Source organism: Salvelinus sp. IW2-2015, linkage group LG20, assembly GCF_002910315.2.
Source record: "Salvelinus sp. IW2-2015 linkage group LG20, ASM291031v2, whole genome shotgun sequence".
NCBI lineage: Eukaryota > Metazoa > Chordata > Actinopteri > Salmoniformes > Salmonidae > Salvelinus > Salvelinus sp. IW2-2015.
The window spans coordinates 26,253,394-26,267,338 of NC_036860.1; the positions used below are offsets into that span (position 1 = coordinate 26,253,394).

Here is a 13,945-nt window from a genome sequence, read left to right on the forward strand (position 1 = left end):
CAACATCAGTCAATCGTAATCACCTTTACTGTGCCTCTTTGTAAAACATTAGCTAATTTACCATTTGTGTTTCCCTCTTACTATCACTCGCATGTTTATCCTTGCCATGGTGGCAGGCGTACAGTAGGTTCTCTTACCAAACACCAGGGAGTTCCATCATAGGGAACATATGAGTTCCCAATGCAAGTTTTTTCACGATGCGAGATCTGAGGTGTTAAACAAATGACAAGTTAGAATAGCAGTTAATCTCTATAGCTAATCTAAAATCGATTAATAACACACACGTCTGTCTACTTAGCTAGCTACAATATATAACGTGAGTCAACGGAGTAAGCTAGCTATTTTACTAGGTAACGACCTAGATTAATATCACTTCTTGATTCAATTCGAACTGAGACTTCTGTCCAGACGCTGTATCTTTTTTGTTTACAATACATGTGGTCATTGTCTTCTGTTTATAATGGTTAAGATGGTATTCAAAAGCTTGTAGGCTAGTAAAATACTGAAGACTAGCAGTGTTAACCACCATCGTTGTAAATGAGTCATTACAAAATTCCTGAGACAACTCAAGCTACGAGTGGAGAAGACGGSACTATGACGCCACTTTAACAAAATCGGTATCCCTTCTAGCCCAGACCGATTAGGTCTATTTCCTGTAACAAATTCTATATCAGCCAATTACAAATGTTGACGTGGCAGAACCGTTTTTCATAAATCACACCGCAGCGGAGTAACGTTCAACTCGATTATATCGAGGCAGAGTTGAGTTTGGAATTCGCTAGCAACAACGAGCRACCATCAGTCGATTCTTGTAAAAAAAAAGTTATCCTGAAAACACTTACATGTACCTGTTTGTCATATACAAGTGCCCTCTTCCGCTTGGTTCTGAAATGTATACCTTTAATTAATAACATATTTTAGCGAATACAATCACCAATCCCTTGTTGTTCGTACACGTKAAGTGAGATTCAATTGGTTCCGGGATCCTTAGGACATCCCTACCGTAAACCCTAACCATTTAAAATGTCAACTTCCATTATTACAGCAGAGAAAACGAAGATGACATTTCTAGTGACAAGTCAAGCCACTGAGCCACTCCAAAATAACTGTTGGTTACGGACCACTGTTAACCTGTTATTCATTGCAAACATTTATTACAATTTATGATGCAAACAGAAAGTCTCTCCCTTATCGGAACAGCTCATGGAWTACGAAAGAATAAAGAGACGCAAAGGGACAGAACAACAAAAGTATTATGCGCCATTCAATTATGGTTCTGAAAAAACACGTTGAGATAAGCACTCAATTCTTAACATTGTAATTTGGCATTTCCTCCCTCGTGTTGTACTTCTGTAGATGGTCATTCAAAATCAAAAAACAAGGCATGCATAATAGTTTTTCTTATAATGCACATTGATCAAGGAAACCGCTTATAAAAAAATCTATGGTGGGCATGTACATTCTTTCTTATAGGTTTTCATATGCCTATCCATTCCCACTCATGGACTATTCCTCATATCTTACTTGGTCAATATATTGATCCTGTTTGTATCTGCTCAGGGAACTCATCAGTAAAATGGCTTTATAACATTGACAACTTCTAGATGTTATATGAAACCAACCACTTTTTACTGCATGTTATCAAGCTATTTTCAATCATTTAATTCACAGTTAAATATCATCTTTCTGATCTTGTCTGCTAGCTAACAACTTCAACTTTGAACCTCAGACTCACAGAGATGGTTATATAGCCAATAGTTACTTTCCTTTTCCTTCTTCTGAATTAAAATGTACCTTCCCATTGTGGTCCTTTCTACTATCTTCTCACACCATGCCCGAGGACCACGAGAGGTCCATGCTGCCTACAACCCGTTGGTCTACCTACACTCATGTCTTGGAGCGTGGGACTAGTCATTGCAGTGTTGATGAACTGTGATCTTGAAATGCCATTAAGTGACCTCTTAAGGAATTAAACCCTCCCCTCCTTCCCACATTAATGTAGATCAATGCATGGCTCTGTATATTATAAGAGTATGACACAGCCACAGAAGGGTGAGTACTGCTGTCTACATTTCTTTCTATGTTTACTGAAATAATGTAAAAAAATATATATAGGATGAAGAAACAAATGAATGAAACATGATTAAACACGAGTCACATCTGCATGTTGTCTTTCAAGTTTCAAAAAAATATGTATTGCGACGTGTACAACTACTCAGCTCTGTCTCACTGCTCAAAATGTGTCGGAAGGGTACGATGGGCCTATACCATTAGATTAATTTACAGATTTAGAGTTAGAATGCATTTATCACACCAACAGATGTCACGGGGGAGGTGAAAAGACTGAAACAAAATAGAAAAGATTCATCAGTTAGAATTTTTTTCAACGCTTCTGCAGAATCAATGCTATGTTAATTCTCTTAGAAAAAGAGAGTAAAGGAAGAAAAAAAGCCACACAAAAAAATTCCYGAGACCAATAAAAGTCTATTGGGTTCAAGTTGTACTGTTTTTTTCTGATAGTGGAGGCAGACTTTATAAATCAAACATGGGACTGAGTGTGGTGGCGGTGGTGGTAGAAGTGGAGAGTCTCCCTATAGCGCCTCCTGCTGCCGGGGTTCTAGTCGATGTACTGGGAGAGCCAGCGGAAGCCCTCCCCGTAGCCCTGCCTCTTCAGCACGCTGCACATGAACAACTCCAGTGGTCTCGTGTTCAACTCCTTCATGGGAATGTTGCCCTGGAGACCAGACAAACAACGTCAGGAACATCATCATTCAAATGCATGGTTGTTCTAACCACCTGTGGCTCTGTTTTTGTTCTTCCTTTGTTTTAAAAATCATATATATGTTAGAGGTAGGCTGTTCAACAGGATATTGCTTTGGTTACTGCTKGGGCCAAGAGTTTTCCAACATGACTTGACAAGGTGAAACTCTTGTGATGTGTTGTACAGTTCAGTAGTTGCACTGTGAGGAAAGAAAAGTGGGTGGCACAGTAGTATCAGCAGATGACAGGAGATGTGGGTTAGTGCAGTGATCTCCTCACCTTGCCTGTTGTCTGTCCATACAATCCAAACATCTCACGCAGTTTCTCCTCGCTGACGGCTTCGTTTCTGTCAATCTTGTTGCCAAGGACCAGGATGGGCACGTTTCCAATGGTCTCATCTGTCATTAGTGCCTGTGTGTACCACAGGACAGAGATGTCTAGTTAGTTATCACATCACTCCACACTAAACATGTCATGATGTTAGACATAATCTACCAATGAAACTTTTAGCAGTTACGACTTTGGAAACGGTAAAGAAACCATTCTTTCGTCGCACATATCCAAAGAAATCAGTACAAAACTGATGAACTGCTTATGAAAAGGCCATTTGTTCAGATAGAACATGTACGTGGGTTAATTTGAAATCGTTTTCAGACCCATTTATCGTATTCATGGGGCCTTTTCAATGTAGTTGTGAAATCCATGATTACCCACATCAAGTTCTGTTTTGGACTCGGCCAATCTCGGGATGTCCAAGCAATCCACAAGGAAGACGATGCCGTTGATGGCGGGGAGGTAGTTTTTCCACACTCTGCGAGCTGTTTGAAAACGCACACAAAGCAAAATAAATTAGTTCAGTTTTGCTGGGAACAACAAATGGACAGATTGACGTACTCTCGCACACAGACAGGCACACATACATACCTTGTGCATGGCCTCCAAGGTCAAAGGTGGTGAAGGTCATGCCAGCAATCGTCAGCTCTTCCGAGGCTGGTGGGTAAAATGGGTCATGGTTACATTGGAAAACTACTACACAAGCTCAGTCAATTGGGTAACCATCAAATAGGTAGGACAAGAGTAAAAGTAGCCAGCGCTAGCTTTTAATGAACATCTGAGGGGCAGTGTTCATTTTGTCACTCTTTTGGATTTAGTCGTCTTAGTCATTTTGTCACATTTTTGTCATTTGAATTATGATTTGATGTAGTTGTCAAAATGGCGAAAACAGCGTGCCATTTTAGTAAACTAAATGCCCTTTCATTTTAATCACATTACATTTGTATTGCCTCAATGACCTATAGTAAACATAAATCACTGACTTCCATGTGCACAAACATACATAGCCTTGTCCTACCAATATTTTTCTGCATAACATCAGATTATCTTCCCAACAGCAGAAATATGACAAACATAAGAAAGATCTGGCCATGTAAATTCCTATTTTAGCCTACATAGATATTGCACATTACATACAAAACACACACACAGAGACAGACAAGAGAGAGTAGCAATCACCAGGTGGCAAAGTATTGTGTGACTGGTTAGCTATGGGGAAGCAAGAGAGTCACCTGCGCAATGTGTATAATCGGAGGCTGAGCGGAGCCTGTCTGCCCATATTCATCGCGAAGCACATCTGTGCTGCTAAAATCAAAAAAATTATACTCGTCACTGAAAAGCTCTTAATCTCTCGAAAAACTCCTGTCCAGTCCACTTAAAAGTCAGATTTTAGTCAGAGAAGTAAGTCTCGTCTCAGTCAACTGATATGAAAATTTATATTTATATTTTTGTCTTAGTCTATTTAGTCATTTATAGTCTAGTCAATTGGCACCAAAAAAACCTGGTGTTTGACGAATATTTGTGTCACTATTTTTGTTGTTGAAATTATCACTGCGGAGAAGATCCTACTTGGGATTGATTGTTGCACTGTTAGGCCTGTTTCACAAGCTACCGTCTGTTTCCTTAGCTCTCGATGGGTACGTTTACAGAAAAATTACACAAATGTGACTATAAAAGATATACTCACTTGGATGTAAAGTTGGCACATGCTGTCCCAATCTGTCATCTTTGAGCATGTGCAGTAGCGTTGTCTTGCCAGCATTGTCCAGTCCAAGAAATACTAACTTGCCCGATTTCTTGTACAGTCCTAAAATATAATAAATGTATCAAACAAATATTTCAGAAATGTTTTTGTACATTGAAAGCGAAGAAGCTGCGACTTCCTATCACCTTGCCCTGTCAATAATTTTTGACTTTCCTTTGCCTAACAATGTATTCACAATGAAACCAAATCATTGGAAACTCTTCTCAGCAACAAAATAAGTCAAACTTGAAAGTGTTGAAGTAACAAGTTAAGACTTGCTGTCAGGTATGCATAATCTATAGTGAACAAGCTTTGTCATTTCTATCCGAGTGAGCTGAGGCCTAGCCGTCATCATTACTCCACACCACTGGAACATCAGCACTACCTGTTTAACAAGTTAAGCAGGAGTGTCACCACGCCTCTCGGGGATGAGAGCTAGCTAGTGTCACAGAAACTAGAGGGCTCTGGAGAGGGAGGCTAAAGCGAGCGGTAGCAGCAGCCTCTTGTTTGTGTTTCACTGTAGCTTGGTAGTGGGCACACACACTGTAAAACACCTAGGCCTATACTACTCAAATCATCAGTTATCCCGTTCAACCACAAGAGGGACAACATGGATTTCTAGGAACGACAGACAGTACCACACTCGTTGGCATTCTTTAGAACGGGTGGCGATTGGGAAAACCAAGAAATAAACAGAAAAGGTATCAGTACTGAGTAGCTTAAGAGCCATCTTCCTATACAAGCCATTCAGAGGACAATATTGAAAGTGTAATAGGTGATGTTTAGATAGTACTTACCTAAAAACTGCAGTACGCTACTGAAACCACTATAAATCCAATCAAATATGAAGGACATATCCGGAGCTGGTGAATCCTGTAAGACCGCAAGAACAGAGGCTATGAACAACAGGCATGCAAGAACAGTACATGTTAAAACATTTGATTAATTACTTGGCTCTGATCTTCCTTAGACACAAWAAAAATTCAGATCTAGGCCTAATGGAAGCTAGAACAAGAGCAGTTTCCCCAATCTCAAATAAGGAGCCATTTTAGATCAACAATAAAAAATAGTTGGTGCTTTCAAGACAAATGGGAACTCTGGAAAAATACAAATTCAAATCATGACATCAGTGATCTTTGTCGGAAAGCTCTACAAAGAGGCCTGAGTTCCCGAGTTGAAATTCCGAGTTAGTTAACCGTCAACTACTTGCCCATTCATTCTCTGAATGGCACACATACACAATCCATGTCTCAATTGTAACACGACTTAAAAATCCTTTAAATCATCTGCTCCCCTTTATCTACACTGACTGAAGTGGATTTAACATGTGAAATTAATAAGCGATGATAGCGTTCACCTTGTCAATCTGTCATGGAAAGAGCAGGTCTTCCTAATGTTTCGTATACTCAGTGTATAAGACACCGAATTATTATAATGTATTTAGATGTGATAGATTGCAGAAAGGGACAGTGGCCATATACAGTTGAAGTCGGAAGTTTACATACACCTTAGCCAAATACATTTCAACTCAGTTTCACAATTCCTGACATTTAATCCTAGTAAAAATTCCCTGTCTAGGTCAGTTAGGATCACCACTTTATTTTAATAATGTGAAATGTCAGAATAATAGTAGAGAGAATGATTTATTTCAGCTTTTATTTCTTTCATCACATTCCCAGTGGGTCAGAAGTTTACATACACTCAATTAGTAGTTGGTTGCATTGCCTTTAAATTGTTTAACTTGGGTCAAACGTTTTGGGTAGCCTTCCACAAGCTTCCTCCAGACAGAGCTGGTGTAACTGAGTCAGGTTTGCAGGCCTCCTTGCTCGCACGCGCCTTTTCAGTTCTGCCCACAAATTTTGTATAGGATTGAGGTCAGGGCTTTGTGACGGCCACTCCAATACCTTGACTTTGTTGTCCTTAAGCCATTTTGCCACAACTTTGGAAGTACGCTTGAGGTCWTTGTCCATTTGGAAGACCCATTTGCAACCAAGCTTTAACTTCCTGACTGATGTCTTGAGATTTTGCTTCAATATATCCACATAATTTTCCTCCCTCATGATGCCATCTATTTTGTGAAGTGCACCAGGTCCTCTTGCAGCAAAGCACCACCACAACATGATGCTGCCACCCCCGTGCTTCACGGTTGGGATGGTGTTCTTTTTCCTCCAAACATAACGATGGTCATTATGGCCAAACAGTTCTATTTTATCAGACCACAGGACATTTCTCCAAAAAGTACGATCTTTGTTCCCATGTGCAGTTGCAAACCGTAAGTCTGGCTTTTTTAATGGCGGTTTTGGAGCAGTGGCTTCTTTCTTACAGCCTTTCAGGTTCCATGATCATGGATCCAGAATGTCATTGTGTGCTGTCACATTAAGAATTCCCTTCACTGGAACTAAGGGGCCTAGCACGAACCATGGAAAACATCCCCAGACCATTATTCCTCCACCACCAAACTTTACAGTTGGCACTATGCATTGGGACAGGTAGCTTTCTTTTGGCATCTGAACAAACCCAGATTTGTCTGTCAGACTGCCAGATAGCGGATGGCCATTGTTGCTCCTTGACATTTCCACTCCACAATAATAGCACTTACAATTGACGGTGACAGCTCTAGCAGGGCACACATTTGATGAACTGACTTGTTGGAAAGGTGGCATCCTATGCCACGTTGATAGTCACTGAACTCTTCAGTAAGGCCATTCTAATGTCAGCAAAAGGTTTCATTCAAATAGCCAAATCCACTACTTTGAAGGGGTGTCCACATATAAATGAAAACATACTTGTGTGTAAAGGCCTTTTACAAAATTTGTCCTACTGTACCTAACCATTAAAAACTTTAAGCATACAAGTTACCACACCCGGTCTTAGGGATTGCCAACTATGGAAATTCCTCTACCGAGTTAGGTAAATCAGCTTTTAGTTTCCTTAACCTAATTTAAAATGTTCTTAAATTTGATGTTTTGGTGCAATTCAAAAAGATAATTGAGGACTTTATTATTGATGAATGTGTTTACGACCATGTTATTTTTCCCGCTTGCGTGTATTTTCTGTAATTCAGGCCTCATCCACATGACTCCCTGATAAACTAAAGGTTAAATAAAATATGGTTTCTGAGTGAGACTAACAAAATCAATGGGGGCCCCCAAACGGTAATTCGACCTTGATCACTTGAGATTGATGGTCGCTAAACTAATTTAGCTATCTTAAAAAATGTTAGCTGACATGGGCTAATTAACTGATTGTCAGTGACTGACATAAGAGAAAAACTGCTGATGCACAACCACATTTCGAAATTCCACCTTGTGTATTCTATTCTAACACTGAACATTAAAATTGAGACCCCGACTGAGTTCCACCAAACAATAGTGATCTGAGGGCATTAGAACCACCAATTGCCCATCCCTGATCTATTATAATTCTAAGGGTTTAGCTACTTCTGGAAACAGGGGAAGCATCAGTGACACAGGCAAAGCAATATGGCATAATTAGTCTACCTTTGGAAACACATAGGCTAACAACCATCCTAGAGTCCAGGTCCTACAAGACTTTAGAATCCCTGCAATCCAAGTTCAGCATGTGGAACGTGTCAGATCGTCGCAAGGAGAGAGTCTCATCTGAAGGATTTAGCAACATGTGATAAGAACAATGACAATCAATAGCACCCCTCAGGAAGTATTATCTTGTTCCAGTGAGATTCATTGGACAGAAGTACAGGCAGTTCAGACCAATGTTCACAAAGTCTCTTTCCTAACAGCCAAGACACGTGCTCATGAACATGGCCTCAACGACACTGACTCAGAGCCTGATGATGTGGACCATGGGCCTTGTAAATGGATAATCCAAATCAGGTTTAGTTTGCTAACATTAGCCTATTGTACTTTCCATAAAAAAATGCATGCAAGATAAAAACCTAATGTCCTGCCATAATCATTCTAGCATGGAATGGCTGCACAGGGAACCCTTTAAACTTAATATTTAACATGAACAATTTGACTAAACTAACAAACCAATGGCCATCTAAGAAAAATATCCTCTAAAATAAAAATGTGCTTGCAGCTTCTGTAATGCAAAATAAAATACAGTTCAAAGTCAAAAGGTAGGCTCTCAACACCTCGACATAAGTTCCTCCTTCAGTGAGCACTGAGCAGGAGATTTATATATATTTTTTAAGTCAAAATGGACAACTACTCAAGGGTTTTTATTTTTTCTAATTTTCCACAATAATAGTTAAGACACCGTAACTATACAATAACATGGAATCATGTAGTAACCAACAAAAAAAAAACGTATTAAATCACAATATATTTGAGAATCTTCAAAGTAGCCACCCTTTGCCTTGATGACAGCTTTGCACACTCTTGGCAATTTCTCAACCAGCTTCATGAGGTAGTCACCTGGAATGCATTTCAATTAACAGGTGTGCCTTGTTAAAAGTACATTTGTGGAATTTCTTTCCTTAATGCGTTTGAGCCCTTCAGTTGCGTTGTGACATGGTAGGGGTGGTATACAGAACTGTTGACTGTTGAAATCTTCACCATTATTCCACAATGTAGAAAACAGTWAAAATAAAGAAAAACCCTTGAATGAGTAGGTGTCCAAACTTTTGACTGGTACTGTATATTTGAAATAAAAAGAGGCCTCAGTGGCATGGCTGGCTGAGTTGGTAATTTTACACCAAGACTTTGTCACAAAACTCAGACTCAAATGTGTCCCCGTCTAGCGTGCACCACAATGCGCCCGGCAGGCTGGCCGACCTGTGACCAGTTACGCAACGTGCAAACAGCTCCAGGGCTAAAGTATATGAGAGCCAAAGGTCAAGACCATGCAAATACAGCTGAACTACACATCAGCAGGAGCTCTCCCCTTTGCCCTGGCTGCTGCTGACACACTGTGGGTTGGAGGATCTGTGTGTGACGTGATCCAGTGGAGGCAAAAGATCTACTGGCAAAATTTCTGAATTGGAGTGCCTTTGTAAACACAGCCAAGTAAATACCCTACTCTAGAACAGTTTAGCAGGAAAGCCAGCATATTTTGTAGAGATGTACCACACCGGCTTCTAGTATTTTCCAACTATCAAAGCAAGAGAGCAGAGCCCTACGCTAAACAACCTCTGATTTATCATACCAGTCTGATTTTACATGATTACGTCAATGGATGCTCAAAAAAGTCACAGCAGTAGTCGTCATGGAGATACAATATAATAGTATTCTATGGTGTTATATGTTCAACTTAATTCTGTTAATTCCCCTGAACATCAGTCCTTTTAAACATGTAATTGATCAATCTAGGCCCAACAATAATATTTAGAATTTACAGCATCTAGCCTAACCAAAAGAAAAATCAGAAAGTAGTGACACCTCTGCACAATTTTGTATGATATTTCAATATTAAGGCCAGAGGGCATTGAGGTAAAGGAACGGAAGTGTACTTACAGATTATAGAAAAATATACTTCCAGTAGGACATCAGACTCCCTGACAGATCTACTTGCCAGGCCAACTGGCTAGTGTTCTCACCTTTTTCCTAGAGCCTCTTAAATAGGAGAACATSTATTCAACTCAAACATAACCTACAGGTTATGACAGCTAGCGATAACTTACAAACATTGATCAATCAAGTCACTGTTTTCAGCTCAAAGCTTTCTATCCCTAATAGAAGTTGAGGTGAGAGCAGACTGCTCTAGAAAAGCCATAGCTACTATATACGTGGGGGAAAGAAATTACAATGAATAAATCCGGATTATAAAACTGGTTTTTGGGATGCTGATTGGATGATAGCACGGCGTTATGGCACCACAATCTCAGCATTCTCCAGGTTCCATTAGATTTATCAATGCACARCCACTGTCCTAAAGTCCTGCCAGTCAATTTATAAACTTCATCTCTCCTGGAAAAAAGTGTCTAGACAATATTTCCCTATGCTAGTAGGCTAACATTTGGGTTGTCTAAAACTTGCTGTCTGCTTCTCTGACCTGTGGAACAATGTTGCAGTTTTTTTTGACAGCTTCTCTGGCCAGGCGAATTCATTTATCAGGATCATTTTCCCCCCTTTATTTTACTAGGCAAGTCCGTTAAGAACAAATTCTTACTTACAATGACGGCCTACAGGGGAACAGTGGGTTAACTGCCTTGTTCAGGGGCAGAACGACAGATTCTTACCTTGTCAGCTCGGGGATTCGATCCAGCAACCTTTCGGGTTACTGGCCCAACGCTCTAACCACTAGGCTACCTGCTGCCCCAGACATATTTCATTATAAATGGACATATCCAAAGAAATGGCAAAAGCAACAAAGGTAAAAACAAACTAAGTRATTTCGGCTGCTTGAGGTGATTGTGTTAGCTTTAGTTGGCAAGCCAGCAAAGGAGAAGTAGCTAGCCTGCATAGCTACATGTTAATGATTTGTTTACCATAACAACAATTGCAAATACAATAGATAGAATGAACGACCAGCCCATAGATAATTTTCATGACATAGTCAGCTAATGTGCGTGAGCGCATCCATGTGGCAGAAGTCAGCGTGTTGTGATTCTCGATGGCTAGATTGCTAGCAAGAATGACAAGAAACTGCCATTTGGGGAATCATAAGTGGCTCGTTTCATCTTGTTCTTGATACCATGTCTTGTTTTGACAGATTTCATGTCAATGCTAATATGGCTCAAATTCGCTAGCTAGCTAACCAACTACTGTTAGCATATATTTGAGAGGAAACAAGTGCTCATTGTGCAAATGTATTTATAGTTTCAATGAAATATTGGAGACCAAATATAGCTTACATGTTGTCAACAATCTAAGCCAACCCTGTCTGTTTTGCACCATAGTTGTACACGCGTCAGTTTTGTTGATAAACAACCAACCCGTCTATTTGGCTAGCAACTTGAGAATCTGTATACTAACGACTGGCTTTTTCCCAGACTATTTTGTATGGTGGAAGAATCAAATAAAACAAATTTACTCAATATAATGTTTTCCATATAAACATCAAATGAACATGTTGGCAAGCGTTTTATAAAAGCAATAAGGCCCTCAAACACAGGAATTATCAAAAAATAACACCCCCTCTAAGGGCTCTTTACCCGGCCCTTGGCTTSGCCTCAGGCCTAAAAACAGCCTTTAGTCAGGAGTTATTCACACGATAATTCCCAGGTTCTCATGCCTTAATGCTTAAGTATAATCTGTATCAATCTAATATGAAACGCTTCACAGTCGTGGTTATAATCGGAAGACAAAAGACAATTGCATAGTGTCAGACACTAAATATATTCATCTCAAATGCCCACTAATTAATAGTAGTTCCTATCTCCTATCTCCTATCACTCCTATCTAATCAATCAATCATCATTTAGAAGTGGGGGGGGGGGGGTTTCAATATATGGCCAATTGAATTCAACATAGAGGAGAATCTGGAGCTATTTGACTGATTTAGTTATTTCTAGTTTGGTGACTAACATTACTAGGAGATGATATTTCTGTTAATGTATCAACGTGTCAGACTTAAAATTAAAATTCCAATTTCTGGCTAAAGGGAATTGGGTTCAACATTGCATAAGTAACAGCGCACCTCACACAAGAATTCACCAACTCACACACCTCAAAACGAATCTTGTGTCACCAATACATATTGAGTTTGATTTTATTGACTCCAAAAAATAACATTTCAGCTCGAAGGTATCATAGCTATCAGATTTTTACGGCCTATTGTGATGCTCCATTATCCGCTACTGGATATGTCATGTTTGAATGTAGAAAATGTTTCATTATGAAAATGATTCCCTTTTTTGTTCAATGAAGTAATCCAACAATGTGTATACACCGACAGGTGTAGATACGTTTAGCCGAATCGAAAACTTAGATACTGTATAGCCAAGTTAAGGTTGGTCGAAAGTTCTGTGTTATGCCTAACAGTAACTTACCTATGCTGTAACAGCATCACATTAGCCCGTTACAATCCGCTAACTACCTGTCATTAAGGCATCTGTTTAATTAATGGTGCAAAATCACCATGATGAATAATATAGCAACGACCACTATGACCAGTTGGCTAGCTAACGTTTGGAAGCAAAGCTAAAGGATAGCGAGCTGTGAAAGTCACAAATTGTATTATTACGTTTAACGTTAGCTGGCAGCGGAGGAGGAGTTGGTTTTATTCACATTTAGCTAACTGGTTAACATTAAAATCTAGCTAACGACAACGTTGACATACACACGTAAGTTGCCATAGTGATTGGTTGGCCCTCTAGCTAGCTAAGTGCATTTGAATTCATAGATACGTGTCATTTTCAAAGCTAGCTACAGACATTAGCATCGAGCTAGTAGTGGGAGGGAGATAATGCCAATACAGCTAACTTTAGTTAACAGCGAAGCGGTTTGTTACAACTAGAGAACATTTCTCAAGGTAGTAATTCACATGCTACTAATGGGCCTAATTTAAGGTTACCACATTATATTTCAAAATAAGACAAAACGTTAGCTAACTAACGTCAGCCGCAAACTACACAATTTGTTTTAGGCTTCCTGCTTAAATGACGTTAGCATAAAGCTAACGTTAACAAGCAGTGTTGCTGAACGTTCAAATAAACTCACTGGCGCAAACCACATATTTGAAATAATTCATGCGAAACACTTACCCGTTAGCTATCTAAGTGTATTTCAATTGAGTAAATATGTTTTCTCTTAAAATCATGAAAATCTGCCTTCTGGTGAAATGAGAGTCCGCAATTCGCGTCTTCCTCTCCACCTTCGTGTTTTGTTACAGAGCCACGACACAGCAATGGCTGTTCTCAGGCCTAGCCGCTTCCTGTTTATGTTTCACAATCATCTTTCCGGTAGGGGAACAAAAATATTAACAAAGTTCGTGCCCTCCTGTAATGTAAAGGTGTTAACATTTCAATACTCATGTTCATCAGGCCATATTGTACAAACAATCTGACGGGGCAGTTTGTATGTCCAAATTTCTGATCTGACAATAACGACTTCCAGTCCAAAATCTTCAACTCCAGCAAAAATCGCGCTAGAGAAAAGTATTTATTAAAACGTTAAGCATTAGTCTGGTTTTATATAAACTCATTTTATTTGTAAAAGCCAGTCTGTCACCATGTATTGAACT

At 39.6% G+C, this 13,945-nt stretch overlaps 1 protein-coding gene across 1 annotated transcript; it reads right to left on the minus strand.

The window, feature by feature from the left end:
• Positions 1 to 1,126: 1,126 nt before the first annotated feature.
• Positions 1,127 to 13,625, minus strand: LOC111981091 (small COPII coat GTPase SAR1A). Its single transcript, XM_024012236.2, has 7 exons — positions 13,467 to 13,625; positions 5,635 to 5,710; positions 4,781 to 4,900; positions 3,685 to 3,750; positions 3,475 to 3,578; positions 3,040 to 3,171; positions 1,127 to 2,734 (listed from the first exon to the last, which is right to left on the minus strand). The coding sequence occupies exons 2-7, from the start codon at positions 5,690 to 5,692 to the stop codon at positions 2,618 to 2,620; spliced, it is 597 nt and encodes a 198-aa protein (XP_023868004.1). The 5' UTR covers positions 5,693 to 5,710; positions 13,467 to 13,625; the 3' UTR covers positions 1,127 to 2,617.
• Positions 13,626 to 13,945: the final 320 nt, after the last annotated feature.

What these genes read in the sequence shown, in the direction of transcription:
- LOC111981091 (XM_024012236.2), bottom strand. Translation starts at nt 5,692, where the DNA reads ATGTCCTTCATATTTGATTGGATTTATAGTGGTTTCAGTAGCGTACTG. An exon ending in TAGCGTACTGCAGTTTTTAG is followed by an intron (nt 4,901 to 5,634) that starts GTAAGTACTATC and finishes ATTATATTTTAG; the next exon opens with GACTGTACAAGAAATCGGGC. An exon ending in ATGGACAGACAACAGGCAAG is followed by an intron (nt 2,735 to 3,039) that starts GTGAGGAGATCA and finishes TCTGGTCTCCAG; the next exon opens with GGCAACATTCCCATGAAGGA.